Source organism: Neodiprion pinetum, chromosome 5 (genome assembly GCF_021155775.2).
Source record: "Neodiprion pinetum isolate iyNeoPine1 chromosome 5, iyNeoPine1.2, whole genome shotgun sequence".
NCBI lineage: Eukaryota > Metazoa > Arthropoda > Insecta > Hymenoptera > Diprionidae > Neodiprion > Neodiprion pinetum.
In genome coordinates, this window is record NC_060236.1 from 21105227 (window position 1) to 21124174 (window position 18948).

An 18948-nucleotide genomic window follows, 5' to 3' on the forward strand; every position below is an offset into this window, starting at 1 on the left:
GAGGTTGTACTGTAATATATTAGGTATGGTACACGAAGTCGTAAGCCTCAAAAGTATGGATGTGCGAAAACGCGTGTTGATTTTAAATTTAAATAGTTGAAAATATTTTTTTCTTATAGGCGTACTTTCACTTCTCCCTCATTGTTTTTTTTTTTTTTTTCACAAATAGATATAAAATATAATTCTTAAACACGTATTCTAAGAGGTGAGTTTACAAAAGAAATAAAGTTAAAAACGGAAAAAATAAAATAAAATAAAAAAACTGTAGGTAAAAATAAACTTATCACACATGCGGAAGCTCTTCCGACTTTGGCCGCAGTGCCATTTCCTCTCCTTCGATGGCTGGCTGTTTCCTGAAGAAAAAATACCTGTATAAGAATTTCCGAAAGGTGGCTGTATCGAAAACCAAATTTAAAGTCAAATTTAGAACACGGAACGTAACAGTCTTACATTTCCGTCTAACATCTCACCTTTTTCTGTACTGGAATATTACCCAGACGATGATCGCGTTGAAGATGAACAGCAACGCGATTAGGGCGGTCGGTACGATGAAATCTGAAAATAGAATTCACGTGTGTTTGGAAAAATGAGAACAAGAAGAAAAGGATCAATTTAGCGGTGGAAGAAATTCAACGGAGACTTATAGGAGTACATTATAAATGGATAAACAATTTACAAACGAGTCTGAAAAGCATGATAGTATTGTCCGTTTGATTGCGACTGTTATTTTAAATTTTACGATATCATGACTGTAAAGAAACCCCTTCTTCTAAGAGGAAAACGGGATTCGAACAGGCGACAAACGCGCATCGCACAGAAAGTTAGAAAATTATTAATTTTACAAGAGGAGGTAGGTGATTGGGCTTGATTGATTGAGTGATTTGATCAGACTGACCTACGACGTAGTTTCCGTCCTTCATCATGGCCGCGTTTCCTGGATCCGCGGTTGAGCTCATGGAGTGCATTGAGTCATGCGACCTCACCACCACACCATTCACGGGAAAAACACCAGCGTTGCTGCCTGTTCCCGGTTCTTCCGCGAGGCTTGATAGCGCCGAAGACCGTCGCGTTCCTGCGTTCCTCTCGATCTCAGACGCCGTGACTGAAAGCCGAAGAAAAATATCCAAAATTTAGCAAATGTACGCACCTCGAAACGTTCGTAAATTGACGAATAATCGAAATCGATTGTTCGTAAATTGACGAATAATCGAAATCGATTCTGCGCATGCACCTGACAAGCCGACGGACACGTGCTTCAATGGATGAGCTTATCGCCCCTCTGGACATGCAACCCGACGGACGATTTCATCAAACGCTGATACGGCGGATTCTCGATACTGCGCTATCGGCGCGCGACGGCGAAAACCAACGAAGCTTATTCGTTGGCTCCGGAATAAGAAATGTCGGATGGTGGGGGTGTTACGTGACATTGCGCCAATTGTAGGGCTCTGTTGTGCCCGGCCGTTCAACACCGCAACGCGAGGTGCCGTTGATTTAACCCAATTCAACCCTACTTCAGTCTCGAACACGAATTTCACCGCGCGCGGGAATTTCAAAACGATATGTTTCGAATCGCAGCGTTTAAGGGTTCAAGAATTTGGTTTTTATTAAATCCTCATTATTCGTGACTTGGGGTTGAAACAAAATTTAATAGATTATTCTAGGTCATTTTTTTAATTTCTATCAGATATTACCTGTTCACTAACGTAAACAACGATCACGAAATTTTATCTGAGAATAATATTGCCTGAGGCAAAATTTTACACTTGGGTTTGTTCAAATAACATATACAAGATTCTGCGATTTTTGAATGTGAAATCCATAATTCAATTTGACTTTTATTTCCAATTCTGATGTAATAGGAAACCAGATCGACGCATTTTAGATTTTTAATTTTTTCCGCATGACGTCTCTTGGCTTCCGGAGGTTATTACGAGAGTACAAAGTTGTGGGAATTTTCATCGACCTCTTTTTATCCGGCTGCAAACGACATCCACTTCGGTGTTGTCAGAAATATTCAATGCAATTTCATGGCGAGCACTGTATACGTGAAACGTATTTTTGGCAACGAGAATATAAATTCTCAATGTCGATTACCAGCTGTAAGATGTGCCCGCATACTTATACAAATGTATGTATATTATGTACAGATAACACACGGTTCGCAAAAAAACGCAAAGTATAAAAGAAAAAGAACTTTCAATCAGACGTGCACGCATACCGGTGAATTTTCGGACTACGATATCGTGTCTGTCACGTGAAATACACCCACTGGTTATTTTCGAACTCTCATATTTGGAGCAGAGCTGTATAGATATAACTGACGCTGCTGCACGGAGGAAATATACACGCGTGTAGTAGGTATGGGTATATTAGTTGATCATTAACACTTACGGTAATTGAGTTAATAATTAAACGAAAGAAAATAATACGTGATGTTGTTTCTTGTCAGATGACTAAACATTTTTCCCGGTAATGCAGTGTAATTAGTGGGAAGAAGAACCGTAGTTATAATTTTTCCAATCTAGAATAAGATTTTCGTTCAGAACGTTCAAAGGTAATCATCTTTTTATTTCAAAGACGCCTAGAAATCATGTTTTAGGCCTATAAAGACCACAACGTTTTGTTAGGATTTCAGTAAAGATGATGTCGAAAAGTAGTCTATGAATTCCTAGGATGCTATATATCAAGGGGTCTTCTGTGTGTTTTTCGACCGAGTTTGTCCCTGAATTTAATCAAAAACGGTATCTCAAAACGAGAATATTTGAGAGTTGACTCATTAATCCATTCATTCACTTGTGTAATCAACACAGCCAGTGGGAGTAATTCAAATAAACTCACAAATAGCTATACGTACACGAATTGATAATTCTTTCGTATCATCTACACGTTATACGTAATGTGAAGTTTCGTAACTCCGGCAGTTGCTGCTTCGGGTATTATTAACCGATTAATTGTATTAAGTGGGTATTATTACGATAGACACAAGATCTGATAAATAGATTCCCATTTTCTTCATCGAGATAACAATTACGGACTATTCCACCGTCCACGCATATTCTATGTCGATCAAACCCTCCGAACATTTGACATTACCATCAAACAGTTTACCAAATTGTAAAAAAAAAAGAAGAATAAGGATTTCTCATCACGTTCTTTGATTCTTTGATTATTAAATGATTCTAAAATTGTGGTATTTTGAACTGTTATAATGTCTGTAAAACGTTTAAGGACTTCTAAGCTTCGATTCTTGTCTTACAATGTCCTCTGATTCCTGATATGCAGTTGTTCGCCAACAAAAGCTGCCAATATTTCATCAATCCACTTCAACTTGACAATAGCGAAAGAAACTCTTCGAAGTCCACTGAATTTTTTATTCCTCTGTTAGCCTGAACGTATAAAGCCTGCTACTGCTTCGGTTTTAAGGACATTTGGTGCTCGTGTCGTTCTTCACGTAGTCCCTGCACGTCGGTAAACGCTTTATTGGTAGGTGTGATAGGCGATGGCGCCGTTTCTGTTTCTCTTGCGCTAGCGGGCGATTTATAAGTTCGTCCTTGTTAAAACACTGCGAGAAGGACTATCGTCGTACAACCCAAACGAGACAAAACGAAACGATGTGTAAAGCGCAATCAAACGACCATGGAATACTAAAGACGCGAACCTTCCGTCGCTAAGCAGTTCATTGCCCATATTATATGCATAATATACATGCACATATGTGTGCATACTAAATCTAAATATGTACAAATGAATACCTGTGCCCAGAAAAACGAAAAGCCACCACCTTTATTGCGGGCCGTAATTTGAATTATTAAATTTTTTAAGGTCTCGTTCGATTCTTGATTGTTTGAACTGCGACTTGAGATTAGGTTGGATTACGGCAGCACGTGTGTCTCCATTTCTCGCATTGAGGCGGTACCATTATAACACGTTACAGTACGCTAATTAAAGAGTCATAGTTTTCGAAATACAGAAGAAATGAAAACACTAATATCGTGACCGCTTTCATCGACAAGAGAAAATATATTTACTTTCACCAATCATATAATCTTACAACAAAAATTCTCTAAGCTAATACGTTATTTACATATAAGAAACTGTAACAAATGATTTTTTTCCAGCAGTCGAATGATAATTATGATAATACTTTGAATTGAAGTAAAGCTCCATTTGTCCACGTTTTGATAAACTCGGAAGATTTTACACCAAAAATTCGTAAAATAGTTGTTCTTATAAAAAAAAAACACAATTGTAATACGCTTTGAGATCGAGTACAAATTGAGTTTTACATTTTACAGATGATACGACCCCATGGTGAAATCGAGGACCGATTAATCCTGTCAGCGTTCTGGTAATTCCAAAAAACTGTAACGAAGGTAATTACGCTCCGTCAGTACAAAGGGGACCATGAGATTGCCTTAAAACGGACGGAAAATGTGTGATGCGAGTGCCCAAGTTATAAAATAAATTAAAGACTCACGAATCAAGTTGGTAATGCTTTCTAAGAAGATTTGCACCATGTTGCCGGCGTTTCGGGACTACGTTGGTATCTATTGTTCGCTCCTATCTTGCTTCGCTCGACTACCAAATATTGTTTACTCCTTTGTCAGCTGCTGCTGATCACCAACACCATCACGACGACAATGCGACCACGTCTCGTATCCTCACACAGGCTTACTGATCCCTCTTTCTCTCTCACTCTCTCTCTTCGGGTGCGTCTATCTCTCTCTATACGTCGGTAGCAACACGCGCTTGATCGCGGCTCGTCTGCCTCGTTTTCGTACTTTATGGACTTACGTTTTGACGTATGGGCCGACCGTTAGCTTTTCTTTTTCCTTTATCGCCTCTACGCGTTCCTCACATTTTTCTTTTCATCTGCCCTTGGTTTCCCACCTTTTTCTGTCAAATTTTATTTACCGATATTTTGAAGAGAAAATTCTCTTTCTTCGTTTTATCATGAAGTAAACAATTTTAAGGTATTCGAACTTTAACACTTAATACTACGCTTCGATTGTTTCAAAAGTACAAAATAAGCAACACCGCAGTTCTCTGCACAACGCGCACGACGTCTCGGTTATTACTGTGACTGCCAAGAAAGCCAAGAGGCGCCTCTTCCCCCTCTCCTCCTCTCCACACCGCTCCACGACTTAAATCCCAGTCCCAACCGCCGTCAAGGGCTGCAGCCTACGGTATTCGATTCGGTTTATAATTGAAAAAATCGAACGCACCTGCCGGCAAGTTCCCGCGCTTATACCGACAAACCGATATTTGTCAAGTTGAACCAAATATTGACTTTAACAATAAGGTTTGTTCGTTCAGATGAAAATTTTGATTCTTATTATTATTTTACTTGTCCTCGAAACAGTGTTATTTATATAATTTTTCTTCTACTGGGTTATTAAGTCATAAAATTTACGGACACGTTACTATCCATTCACTTCTAACACCGAATCGTCTTCTTAGCTGTCAGCACGACTGAACCTCGAGTCGTTGGCGAGGCTCGCTTTATTCATCGCTATCGTAGCCGTGGGTCAAGGGAGGTTAGGGAGGCGGCGATTGCGGCGCAGCATAGACACGCATTACAACGTACAACGCACAGTACATTTTCAAGGCATGCGCACTAACGATACGCGTTTTGTGTATATACATCATGTGCTCTTTGACCCCAAGATTACCGCCTTTATCTCGGGCTTATTCGTACATGCGCGTTACTCCCCCTCCTTTTTGATATTTCTTTCATCTTGCATGAAAGTGTAAATGTAACACGTAAGATAGAGGACATCGATAACTTATTAACGAAAAAGTTACTACAAGATTTACATTTCTCGAGGAATTTGGAACAGACCATTTGTTATAGATATGTACTTGATCACACTCTAATTGCGATAAGGAGATCATGCTTTATGTGATATGGAACGTGTTCCAAAAATCGTTTCGTCCCAGAGGTTTCGGAACACGACCCGTGAGTTCTGAACTAACCCCGAAGTCGGAAAAAACAGATGGATTTTTGGGATGACGATCTGAGAAAATTAATGTCGAGCCGAGTAGTGATTAAAAAGAAGGCCAGATTGGACGTATTACGATGTATTAACGGAATGTGAAAGATGACTGGTTGTCGATTGGGAGTCGAAAGATCAGAAGAAAAAACAAAAGTTGAATAAGAAGAAGATGAATGAATGTATAGTGTATTGAAAGAACACAAACAAATAATAATAAGATTCAACGGATGGCAAGGCGACGCGAGGGGCGGAAGATAAAACACGAAGTGGCGTGGTTGCTCATCGTCGAACGAGAACGTTGGAAAGATTGATAAACCGTGGAAGAGGAGATTTCGTTATCCCCAATAAGATTACTTAAGCTTACAATAAACGCTACAGAACCGCAACCTTTTATGAGAAACGCTGCTGGCGTCACTTCCCGATCATTACTCCGCCTCGTGATTTTCAACATTATAATCAGTTTTTTATCTGATATTTTTTGTTCTTTATTATATAGTTATAATGAACCACCGAGAAAACTTAAAAATAAGAGAGAATGGGAGAGAAATACGATTTTTTATAAATATAAATTTTTCCTTAATACACCGCTTTTTTCCGTCCTGATTCTTCAACATTTATCACCAGAAATATCGCTGTTAGAATTAATCAGTTGTATGAATTCAATGTTTTCTTATTCTTTTAATCATCCAATTCGTTCTTATAAAAGTTTATCCTTGCGATTGGTGTGGTAAAAAATATTTCTTGGCTGAGAGGATTTTTTGTTATTAATGTTACACGCATAATTATTTTACTAATTGTAAGAAATGTAATAATGCAAACGTTTGCAGCATAATCTCGCAAGAACCTTCATAGTGATAACATTACTCTGCTGCCGTGTGTCGTAATGAAAGTTTAGATAAGGTGTTCAATGCTGACATTTATTTACAGCCAGGTTTTAAAAATACTCAAAGAGATACCTTATCTTTCAATCAGAAATCGCTTTACATCGATCTTATTTTGGGGAGCCGTCTTTCTTTCATTGAATTGCTGTATTTTTTTTTTTTTTTTGTTTTAGGACAAGAATACGACGATTTCAAGCACTTTAGTTTTCCTTATTACCTAAAGTTTTGCAATTGCGCTGCTAAACGCCAATTCATCAAATAACTTGGAGTTTCCGTATTTCGTACACGGTTTCGTATTTTATTCTTACGCAGCATTACAACCATATAAAAGTTGGCGGATTTTTGTGTAATTGCTATTATATTATTATTATAGTAGATGTCATTCAAAGATCAGATTTTGCTTTATTCGTAGAAATCCGAGCGTTCGCGAATTGTAAAACCGGTATCATGCGCTTATCTAATCCATAATCCAGCTGAACCATCACTAGAAAGAAAGAATTATTTACTCACGAACGCATCTCTGAGAGCTAATCATCTGCCTGTCTTCGCTCCAGATCCCGTTCTTGCATTGAATCAATCTGGTTCTCTTATTGGTGTCAGGGAATACGGTTCCTAGTTTGCATAGAAAGGTTTTAGCATCACCAGTTTCGTTCACTGCGTAGCTTCCGTTTGGAGGTTGAACTTGCGGACATCCAACAGCTGTAACATCGAAAAAGAGACAGTGAAAATTATGTCCGAAAAGAAGTCCTCTATAGTACATCGAGAATATTGTACGCAGACTATACAGGGTGTCCCTAAATTGAGGGACACGGACCAGCGAGCGTGATACCTGACTGAAATGCAACCGAGAATTTCTTTACCGGAAGCTCGTCCGACGCATAGTTTTTGAATTATAAGCGATAGCGTTAGGCCAATCAGAGTGCACCATTTCATCTGGATTTGCCGCCACGGAAATTGCTGTTTTGTTCGTCTGGGTGAATTATTATTATTCGGTTACAAATTAAATATCGGCACCTCCCCTCACTCGCTGTTGTACCCCTTCTCGAGCGCTGACCTCGGTATTGTTGCCGCGGCACACGCTGCCGGCCGCACACCCACGGACGCACACTCGTGTGTGTGAAAATAAGCGAATGCCCAGCTACACAATACTACGAAACACACATCTACGAGTGAAAATAAAAATAAATCTCCAAATAAATCAGCGGATTTAAGATTTAATGTTATAAAACACTTCCAATCATCGATGTATGCATAAAACTAGAGATTTTAGATGATTGATATGCCGTTAGGGTTCATAATTAGTCATTCAATCAATCTGAATTATGCTTTCCGAACATTTTTTGTGTCTTTGCAACATAACTTTTCCACTAGTTTGAAATTCATCATTGACATCCGATTTTTCAATAATGCGAGGGAACAACAACTCGCTGAAATGACGTGTCAATAGGTTTGTAAATCACTTACGATTCACCTGAGTTAACACAAAATAACTGAATAAATGAGAATTCACTGACTCACTAAAAATGATAACTGAAATCTGGAGAATTATTTGAGATTTAACTGAATTAGGAAGAGTTGTAATAAGTCAAGTTACTTTGAATAACTTTAGATTCGTGCCAAAATTTTATGTTTAGAGAGAAAAATAATTAAATTCAAATAAAAAAGTAATTTTAAATCAAGAAGAAGGAAATTCCCAAATACCTGAATTCAAATGAAGCAATTTCAATTTAATAAATCTATCTGAATTTGAGGAAAAAATAATTATTATTATTTGGAATAGAAAAATGAAGTCGAATTACATGAATAAATTCAATCAATTCAACTCAAAAAAATATGGTGTCATTCAAATTCCTAGTTATTTCCTCGTCGATTCAATGTGGGTCTGGAGTGGCAAGTAACGTTGAAATTGTTGAGATCAATGCTAGTGATGGACACTTATCTGAGAATAATCGATGTATCGATTAATCGATTTCAACAAAGTAATCGGACATGGCTCGATCAAATTGGTAAAAATTAATCAATTTGGTAAATTTCTGCGTGTAGTCTTAATATCAGAAGAGATATTTCGATAATTCATAGTCTTATTCAAAATATTTTTGAGTTTGACAAATTTTGAGTAATTGTTACTTAAATCACATACATCGATACTGTATTGCATCGTTCGTGTTAGTAAACAAGCGGCTCCAGACCCACATTGAATCGACGAGGAAATAACTGGGAATTTGAATGAAACCATATTTTTTTGAGTTGAATTGATTGAATTTATTCATGTAGTTCGACTTCATTTTTCTATTCCAAATAATAATAATTATTTTTCTTCAAATTCAGATAGATTTATTAAATTGAAATTGCTTCATTTGAATTCAGGTATTTGGGAATTTCCTTCTTCTTGATTTAAAATTACTTTTTTATTTGAATTTAATTATTTTTCTCTCTAAACATAAAATTTTGGCACGAATCTAAAGTTATTCAAAGTAACTTGACTTATTACAACTCTTCCTAATTCAGTTAAATCTCAAATAATTCTCCAGATTTCAGTTATCATTTTTAGTGAGTCAGTGAATTCTCATTTATTCAGTTATTTTGTGTTAACTCAGGTGAATCGTAAGTGATTTACAAACCTATTGACACGTCATTTCAGCGAGTTGTTGTTCCCTCGCATTATTGAAAAATCGGATGTCAATGATGAATTTCAAACTAGTGGAAAAGTTATGTTGCAAAGACACAAAAAATGTTCGGAAAGCATAATTCAGATTGATTGAATGACTAATTATGAACCCTAACGGCATATCAATCATCTAAAATCTCTAGTTTTATGCATACATCGATGATTGGAAGTGTTTTATAACATTAAATCTTAAATCCGCTGATTTATTTGGAGATTTATTTTTATTTTCACTCGTAGATGTGTGTTTCGTAGTATTGTGTAGCTGGGCATTCGCTTATTTTCACACACACGAGTGTGCGTCCGTGGGTGTGCGGCCGGCAGCGTGTGCCGCGGCAACAATACCGAGGTCAGCGCTCGAGAAGGGGTACAACAGCGAGTGAGGGGAGGTGCCGATATTTAATTTGTAACCGAATAATAATAATTCACCCAGACGAACAAAACAGCAATTTCCGTGGCGGCAAATCCAGATGAAATGGTGCACTCTGATTGGCCTAACGCTATCGCTTATAATTCAAAAACTATGCGTCGGACGAGCTTCCGGTAAAGAAATTCTCGGTTGCATTTCAGTCAGGTATCACGCTCGCTGGTCCGTGTCCCTCAATTTAGGGACACCCTGTATAATAAAAGTTGAAAATAACCAAAATTTTCGTGAACCCAGTGATTCCCATATTGTTACTGTACAAACAATTGCGCAAGACATACCAAAATGTGACTAATTCTAGCACAGAAGCCTGCAGAGTAAAAAACAAACAATTGTAGACAAAAGACCGCCAATTAACTGTGCAAATTTATTCGAATATTCAATATTCATTCTTTCATGTAACAGAATGTGCATCGCTTGGATTTTAAACTGCGGTTCTTGGTGAATATGTATGATGAAACGGAAAGAATTTATCGGTTCAACTGTCAGCTCCAGATTCAGTCGATTAAAATTAATCTTCTGAACTACCAGACATTTATCTGTGGGCATGTATTTTTGAATAAAACGCTTTTCTCAATATCGCACGCTTGAAAAATCACACGTTTCAACGAACATCTGGTCCAACAAGGAAAGTACCTGTAATGTCCCGCAACGATTTTCGTTATTCTGTAATATATTTTGTATCGCACTAGTATGGCTTACGTTACTTTTTTTACCTGCATTCCGTATGTAAAGTACAAGTTTTGCAACAGTACAAAAAAAGAGCATCGGAGTATGTAAACGTGCACTTTTATGTCCTAGCCCTTAAAATGCAGTTTCTTGTATTCCACGATCAAAAAGACGTTGTAAACCACAATTTGTTACATAAAGTGTCATTTGCACGATGGAGGCACAAAGACTTTGTCGCTTCGCGTATTTGCAATATTCGTCTTCGGCTCGCGCACGTACTCTCCTACGATTCGTATTGCAAACTTATGCTCGATGTTAAAAGACTTACTCCGCGTCCTTGGTGCACGATCTACTATTAGCACATGAAAAAACATTGGATATATATTCTTTATTACGTGGTAATTCGGCCTTTTAAGAGTTCGAAAAACAACCCGTAAAGTTAACCTCTAAAAATCGATTATTAAGAATTTTTCGATAATGATGTAACATTTTTTGGTAAAACCCATCAGACATTATTCACCCCATAAGGGATGGCATTCCTTATTTTTTGAGGGTGAACCTTAGGGATGGTTTTGACACCTTAAACGGCCTGATTAGCACGTGCAGAAAATTTGCGTTTCATATTTTTTGATGTACTGCAACCTAAGCGTACTTTCTTAAAAAAACTCGGACCACCCTCTTCGTAATTCTTGTCAAAGCTCTTCGAATTTTTCGAGAACTTCTTCTGATTCAAGTTATCAAACGAATACGAAGGTTAACGGATCCGCATGTGTGAGTTGAGAAACGAGTATTCATAATCTTACCCTTATATTGTAAGAGAAATCCCCTGGAGGGAAAGATTTTGCCTGATGCAATCAGGTCCAAGGTGACGACGTTTGACTCGGAGAGCACCTGGACACCAACCGCAGTTCCACAAGATTCAAAAAGGGTGACCCTGTTCTCCCGTATCCTGATGACGTCGATGCAGCTTCCATCCTGCTCGGGACCTGAATTGGACAAAAACAAGAAGAAGAAAAAAAAGGAGAAAAAGAACGATAATGGCGTTGAACTCTAGTCAGATTCGGGGAGAGAGGATGTTGACGATAACGTACGTACTGCGTATGTCCAGGTCATGAAAGGTCAAGGCGATCCTTTGACCTGGCAGCGACTTGAAAGTCCAGCCGCACGTGCTGCCACCCGTATAGAAGAGCGGATATCCCGGGCTCTTCAGGAAGCCCCCTTCCCCTCCAATGACCGGCAGCATCCTGTTGCAGTACTTCATGATCGCCGCTTCTGTGGAAAATCCGTCGTGATCAGTCCTCGTTCTGATCGATTCATTATATGTGAGGTCATTTGTTAGTATCGAGAATGGTTACGAGCATGTGTTTATACTTATGATGATCTCAAGTGTATCTGACTAGTGAATCCATTTCGAGCATTGTCGAGTTATGGCAACACTGTCGATTATTTTTCGAACTGTACTAGAGTCGAAATCAAAGCTTACAGATCTGTTTGACGGAAGCTGCTCGATTTATGAATGCTATTGTCCGTGGGAATCAGCTTCCTATCTGTGAACTGTTTCTCGGCCCCTAACTCACAACCGGGGCTTCAGTTTATGCCCGCTTCACAATTCAGAAATAGGGCAAGGGCGCAAGGCTGTCCCATTCGATTTGATTAATGATAATGGCGGCACTACAACGCTCTAGAGACCGACTGCTTGAAGAGTAGAGGCATATGTGGCCTACGGTATCACGTTGTTGTTACATCAAAATCCGGGGTAAATTATTCCCAGATTTTTATTGGAAATACTACTCTTCAAGTTCTACAAGACTTATTAATAGTTTAATATTGTGTTCCTGAATCTTGAACTTGGATTATATCTTATCAAACGGTATAGTATTCAACCGACAAAACAAAATATCGAAAAGATCACTATCATGTTTGCCAACTTCTATTTTATATTTTTAGTTCTAAACAAATAAAAAAACAGGCGTGGGGAAAAATCATTGAAATCAATGAAGGCTTTGGATAGATTTAGATCCAAAATTAGTCATTCGCCTCTAATTGGCAAAAGGTATTCTGTTTCTGCGTAGAATAAGCTATATAAAAAACGAGATTGAGATTTCCTATCGGAAACTCTACTCAGTGCTTTCGTCGTTGATACTAATCATATTTCATCGGTTTCTCACGGATTTCATCGGGTTTTCAAATCACAGAACCATATCGCCGACAAAACAAGATTGATTTATTTAAGCCAAACGCAAATATATACATACAATGTAAAATTACAGCGTGGCCTTCTGATAACTTCTGAGGTTGCGGGCCGTCGATTTATTACGTAAGACATTTTGGAGGCGGGGGAGGGGATCAAAATTTCTTACTTAGTCTTACTTGGTGGAGAGGGGGACTCTGAAGATACCTTAAGTAAGATGTTTATTTTATGTTTAATCGGAAATCAGTTCCACATGCGACAATTACTATTAACGTATTACCCTCTGTGATTCTTACAAGTTTTCTCGATAACATTATGGAATTACGAATTACCATTTACTTTAAATATTTCAACTATTTAATACTCAATCTTCCATAAGATTTACGGGGCTGGACGGGGGGGGGGCTTCATAAGTCCTACATTTTCTTATTGGGGGGAGACAAAATGGGCACAAATCGTCTTACGTAATAAATGGACGGCTCCTTGGCTAAGCGTGGGGTATGAAGAAATTGGCGGGAAATCGTGTGACGCTAGTGAAGCGCGCTCAACGAAATAGAGCGCCGGAGAGTAGTATAATTTCCAAACAAAGCACATTCCTCATATTGTTATAATTCCGCTTTCCAGGCTTCAGCCTCCGCGGCGTTACGGTGCCTACAATAAGCTTGAGTCGGGGGGATTTCGGGGCGTCGTGTAGTCTATCCCTGATCCCTCGGCTCTTTATCCCCGGCTGGTTCGTGCATTTAAACTATACTCGTAATCGCGCAGGTTTTCTGTAAGCATTGTACAAACGTGCAGAGGCCGAAATTTTCACGATCGTCCCCTGCGATTTTCAGGCTGTGGCCCGGCCCAGGCTTTCAGAGCCAAGGGTGCATCGAATGCTCAGCGCAAGACGAGTGATTCCTGCGGCTGTTGGGAGCCAGTGGAAAATGGGGCCCCATTCCGCACCCTGAATTTTCGGTTTCAAGGACGACGATGCTGCAGCTGTTCGCGTTCTGTCCATATACGCAGTTCCGATGCCTATCGCAAACACGCCATTGCGTCAATCGCATGTTTGCCACGGGAACACGTGTCACACGTCGAAAATCACCCGTCAGTTCCCCCACCCCTACCCTTTCAAAGATTTTTTTTCCGTTTCTCACAAATGTTTCCATGGATTTTATCATTTCCACGAGATAAGCGCAATTTGAGAAAAGAATTCGCGAACGATTTTCATTGCGTAATTTTCATGCACAAGTCTTTGTTCAGCAATATCAAATGAATTATATGACATATTTATGCAAGTATGTTTTATTAGTGTTTTGTCCCATTTCATATTTTGTCAGAAACAGATGATTCAATCATTTAAGAGGACACTCTTGGTGATTGAAAGTATGGTAAATTGGTAAAGAATCTTTGCGTTTGTAAGCACTAAAAAAGTAAAAGATCCCTCTGTCCCCACTGTTATTTTCTGATACACGGTTCCAGCTGTCAAAAAATGTCAAAAACATTCTTTAATACAGAAATATATATGTATTTCATACTCCAATAGGTTCTTTCGCGAATTCGTTGAAAAAATTCTTAAAGTCAGCCACAATGAGAGCTTTGCAATATCCGTTTAAACTAAGGTGTAGACAGTGGGGACGGAGGGTTAAGATCATAAATGAGATTAACTAAGGAGATATCGTAAGTTCAAGTTTTGTAACTGACAAATTCACCAAATTGTAATTTCTCCAATTTGAAGAAATTTTCTCATGGATCGGGAAACGAAGGAAATACGATTTGCGGAATTCGTCAGTGAAGCAGGAAAAAGGTGAACAATGATGAATTACAGAGAAAACTTGAAAATGATGTACAAAAATTGCGATGATTACCTGGGATGCAGGCATATTTCAACCGCAGGTTCGCCGGGCTCCAGAATAAGGCTTCAGAGTGGTCCGAATATGCGTTGAAACGACAGTGCTGCAGTCCCGAGCATCTGTTCGAAAGTGGTGAAAAAGAACAGGCGTAATAGGTACAACTATTGTACAAGGTGATGGTGCAGTTTAAATTTGAGTCTCTCAAGAATCTGGTGTTAAATTACAATAAACACATTTCACATTATACTGGGTTTGAATGTACCAACAGAATTCAGGGGATACCTTTTGAGATTTTTTTCAAATTGAAAACACAACAATATTATTACCGATACTCATTCCAAGGTTGCTGATCGAAAAACGTAGCGTAGTTCCGAAAGCTTATCGGTCCATCGTGCAAAGCTGCTCGAGAAAGCGAAAACTGAGCTAGGTCATTTGATATAGACAGTGAATGCGAGGTCTCAAAGGTCAGTAACGATACTTCGGTGATTCGTTATCGTTCGAGTGAGAAATCCGATTACCGAATGACGGGCAATTCTTCCGGAGAACAGCAGCTCGCGCTGTAAGGGTGGATTGTAATTGGCGTAAGGGTTGATTCAGCCCTTCCCTTCCGCGTAACACGGGGGCGTCTAAAGCTCACTGCCAGGCCAGTTTTATTGTGTGACTAACTGTATCTGTGCACCTTGTACAAAATATAGCACGTCAATAATGGCCTCTGAATCCTCGAAGCAAATGGAAATACTGTCAATGACGTAGTTGAAACTCAAATATACACAGCGATTTGATTATATTATCGAGACGGGCGGGAATTCGTGGGAGTGCCAGACCGAAAGCAACAGTAGATCAAACTGTAATTCACTGCTATTAGATTATTTCGATCACTTCCTGGCATTGACACATCAAAGTAGTCGATAGTAATAGACTTTGCCCGGCACGTCGGTAAATTTTATCACTATAACAATCGTAGATCTGAAACGAGCTTCGCTGTTTCTGTGAAACGAGAAATATGGTCGTTAAGGTAGCTAATGTAATATCTTTCGAACGTCCATTCCACCGATTCTTTCAAAGCTGGTTATACAACATTGATGCTATCTTTCGTATTTCTTTTCTGCATCTCCAATAGAAAAATACTTGGATCGTACAATCGCGAAGCAAATTAAAACTGCTACTCCACTCGTGTCCCGAATATCGCAAGAGTACTTATCGCTGCGGTCAGGTCAAACTGACCAGAGTCAGTCGCGAAGGCAGTCTCCTCTGGTCTCTATGACCACGTAGAAACCCAAGACGGTTAATAACTCTCTCTCTCCATGGTCTCCTGCTGTCGTTGCAGCTGGATTCTTACCGGCCAAGCTGCAGGTGCTACGATGTATCGGGTTACCGCTACACGTAGTACGCTTCCATCCTCAAGACTGTGGAAACGGAACTGCGGAAGACGCTAATCGTAAGTACACTCTTCCACGCACTTTTACCCTCTCAAAGATCCATTCTTCCCCATGCGAAGAGGCCGAAGACCAGCCCACTCTGTTTCAGCCGGTAACCCGAAACCCCGGAACTGAACTACTCACTCCGTATTTTGTTATTTCCAAGAGGCGCGATGATGAGGGTTTCAAGATCAATGGTACAATAATTATCCACGTGGACAAGTTTAAGCACGTGGACAAGTTTAAGGAATTTTGAACTCACCTTCTGTTTATAGATAATTTCAAATCCACTCTGTCAGGTCTTGAATCGTAATCACCATAAAGATTTCTGATCATTTGGAAGCGGCGTATGGTCGCGATATCTTCAGATCCTCTGGCTTCGACTTCGCACAAATTTGAGTCATTCGGTTTGTACTCAGCCTCAAGAACGATCAAGATTGCCTTGAGGGACCTGCAGGTCATCCTGAGGGTTTGATTGGAGCAAGTTTCCTCTTCCACGAGTTCCATGTGATCATGATTGAGTTTCACGGCCGAAACCCTCCGGCGTAGGATCGATGAAACGGGCGTCGTTTCGGTGAATAGGAGGACCGCGATCGTCACAATGATCGGAACGAGGATCGGGGTTCCTGCTGCCATCACCGATCATCACAGGTACTGTTCAAATTTAGTCCTTCAAGTGCTGCAGACGCTGATGCTCGACAGGCCGAACCGCACTTGTGAAGTTGAACCGCACTTAAGAAGCATAGCAGTTCGGTTTACGGCTGCGTATTATATGCCGATGCAGTACGTTGTGTTATAAATACACCGAGTCCGTCGTTGAAGTGATTTCGAAAAGCTCTTCATCATTGGGGCATATCGTTATTCTTTTTTTCGTTCCCCTGCTTCCTCTCGTGGTGGGGGTTGACGTTCTCCAGATGACCGTGTCCGTTTCTGCGACTTCAGCAAGCCCGCGCCACGTGTATTCGACTCTTTAGCAGAATATACAACGATGTTTGATGATTCTTTGGCAGCCTGTTCCTCGAGATTCCGCTGTCGCTGTTGATGGACGACGCGTGGGCGGTGTAAGCTTGTTGTTCCAATCGTGTCTGGACTGTTTATATCCCATTCAGGTTGATCAATTAGGGTTTTTCTTCCAGCGAATGAATAAACACACGTGTAAGATACGCGGAAAAAATTATTCTAAAAACTTTACACCCACTCACAATGCTGCGATGATCTTGGAGACGTACTACGCGGAATAAAGAAAAAAACACGTGGAGAACCTTTTTCTCGTCAAGGTGATTCACTAGTCGTTAGGATACCTCGATGATGAAACGAAAACAACGTCAGACGTCGACGTCGAAGCGGTTTGGTGGTTTGCCGGACACTGAGAGAAGCCGAACGTAACCCACGGGCTCGGAAGACTTAACTAGGGAACAAGAGAGCGGGGAGGTTCGCACCAGAACCTACCTACCCACCTTTGACTCAACACAAAACTGTAATACGGTCTACATCCAGAGGTGCAGAGAGAGGGGGAAGACTGCTAAACTACGAAATCTATGCACCCTCGGACCACCGATTGCTCGCAATCAATTCTTCAAACTCGCACTATACCCACTCGGCGCCCCTCCCCTAGGAAACCCCTCGGGCCGCCTATCCGCACAACGCGGCACGTGTGCGATCATGCTACCACCGATGAGGGGGACTGGGGTTACAGGGGTTGGGGTCCGGGTCACCACGGCTTCGAGGGGCTCGACGACCTTCATTGAGCAATTTTGCCATTGCAGATGCTGCGCAGCGATTCGCAGTTAAGAAACCAAAATCAGAAAAAATGTACATATTTTATTTGATCCTTTCAGAAGTCCTCGGTAAAAAACATCGAACATAGAATTTTCCTCAGTAATTTTCACCCTATTAATACTTCAAATCACGTGCGCCAGCATAAAAACAACATGGCCGCCGTTACTCTCCCACCTTGAATTTTATTTCGACTGTATGATAGTTACCAAGACTCAATTTGAACCGAAAACTCTTCCACGCTACACAAAATGATTGCAAGAACAGTTTAGTTACGATTTTAACGGTAAATTATACTTGCCAAAATTCGAAATCCAACTTTTAGAATTCACCAATACGTATCACAGTGATAGAGAAAGGAGTATGTAGGTATAAAAAACCAAGTAGAAAATTATTACGCACGCTTTTTTCCAGAGAATAGTGTACAGGCACTAACTTTTTTCGTTTACGAGGAAAAGCCACGTCTCAGCTCTGCTTTACACTGTTTCTAGTGGAAGCGGCAGACACTGAGACCACTTCGCCGCTGTGCCTCTCACCATCGGTTCTTTTGATCGTTCGTTGTGCATTGTCGCATCACGCGCAGATTGCACCCTGCATCTGCCCTTAAACAGGAAGTTTCTTAGATGTAGACAAGTATCGGTTCTCGGAATCCGGTGGCGTGAATTTTACTCGTTGAATTTTGAGTAATTCTGCCTCCTCATTCTCGATTCTATAGGGGCTGATTCCGTCGTAATTTTCATCATTTCATACAACTTTAAATTTTCACAAGCTCTGCACCAGTCAATTTGGTAGCACACAGTTTTTGGACAGAAATTTGTCTGTCAGGTGTGTTCTACTGAATTTGAAGACTGAGGTATCTGTTTTATTCATTCTATCGTAACGACCATTTCCCATTTCAATTCCAATTAAAAATTCACCCTCTTTGTATTAACGAGCCTAACCCAACCTAGTCAACTGCATCTACTTATGACTAGTTAAATTTCTGATGGCAGATGTGGAGGCGTTCGTGCATTCATCGCTACGTCCACAGTTCGTTGGTTACCTGAAGAACAAAGAACGGTGATTATAAACAATGACATTTGATCAATGT

The 18948-nt window shown here is 40.0% G+C and overlaps 1 protein-coding gene across 1 annotated transcript; it reads right to left on the minus strand.

The window, feature by feature from the left end:
- Positions 1–141: 141 nt before the first annotated feature.
- LOC124220333 (uncharacterized) lies at positions 142–17475 on the minus strand. The gene is made up of 8 exons (XM_046629042.2): positions 16345–17475; positions 14680–14783; positions 11734–11910; positions 11442–11624; positions 7391–7579; positions 896–1102; positions 471–555; positions 142–353 (listed from the first exon to the last, which is right to left on the minus strand). The coding sequence occupies exons 1-8, from the start codon at positions 16716–16718 to the stop codon at positions 284–286; spliced, it is 1389 nt and encodes a 462-aa protein (XP_046484998.1). The 5' UTR covers positions 16719–17475; the 3' UTR covers positions 142–283.
- Between the last annotated feature and the right edge of the window lie 1473 nt (positions 17476–18948).

Excerpts from the sequence above, each read along its gene's own strand:
- LOC124220333 (XM_046629042.2), bottom strand. The coding sequence starts at position 16,718 with ATGGCAGCAGGAACCCCGATCCTCGTTCCGATCATTGTGACGATCGCG. Across the intron at positions 14,784-16,344 it reads AAATTATCTATAAACAGAAG|ATGCTCGGGACTGCAGCACT; the intron begins GTGAGTTCAAAA and ends ACTTTCGAACAG. Across the intron at positions 556-895 it reads GGACGGAAACTACGTCGTAG|ATTTCATCGTACCGACCGCC; the intron begins GTCAGTCTGATC and ends TTCTATTTTCAG.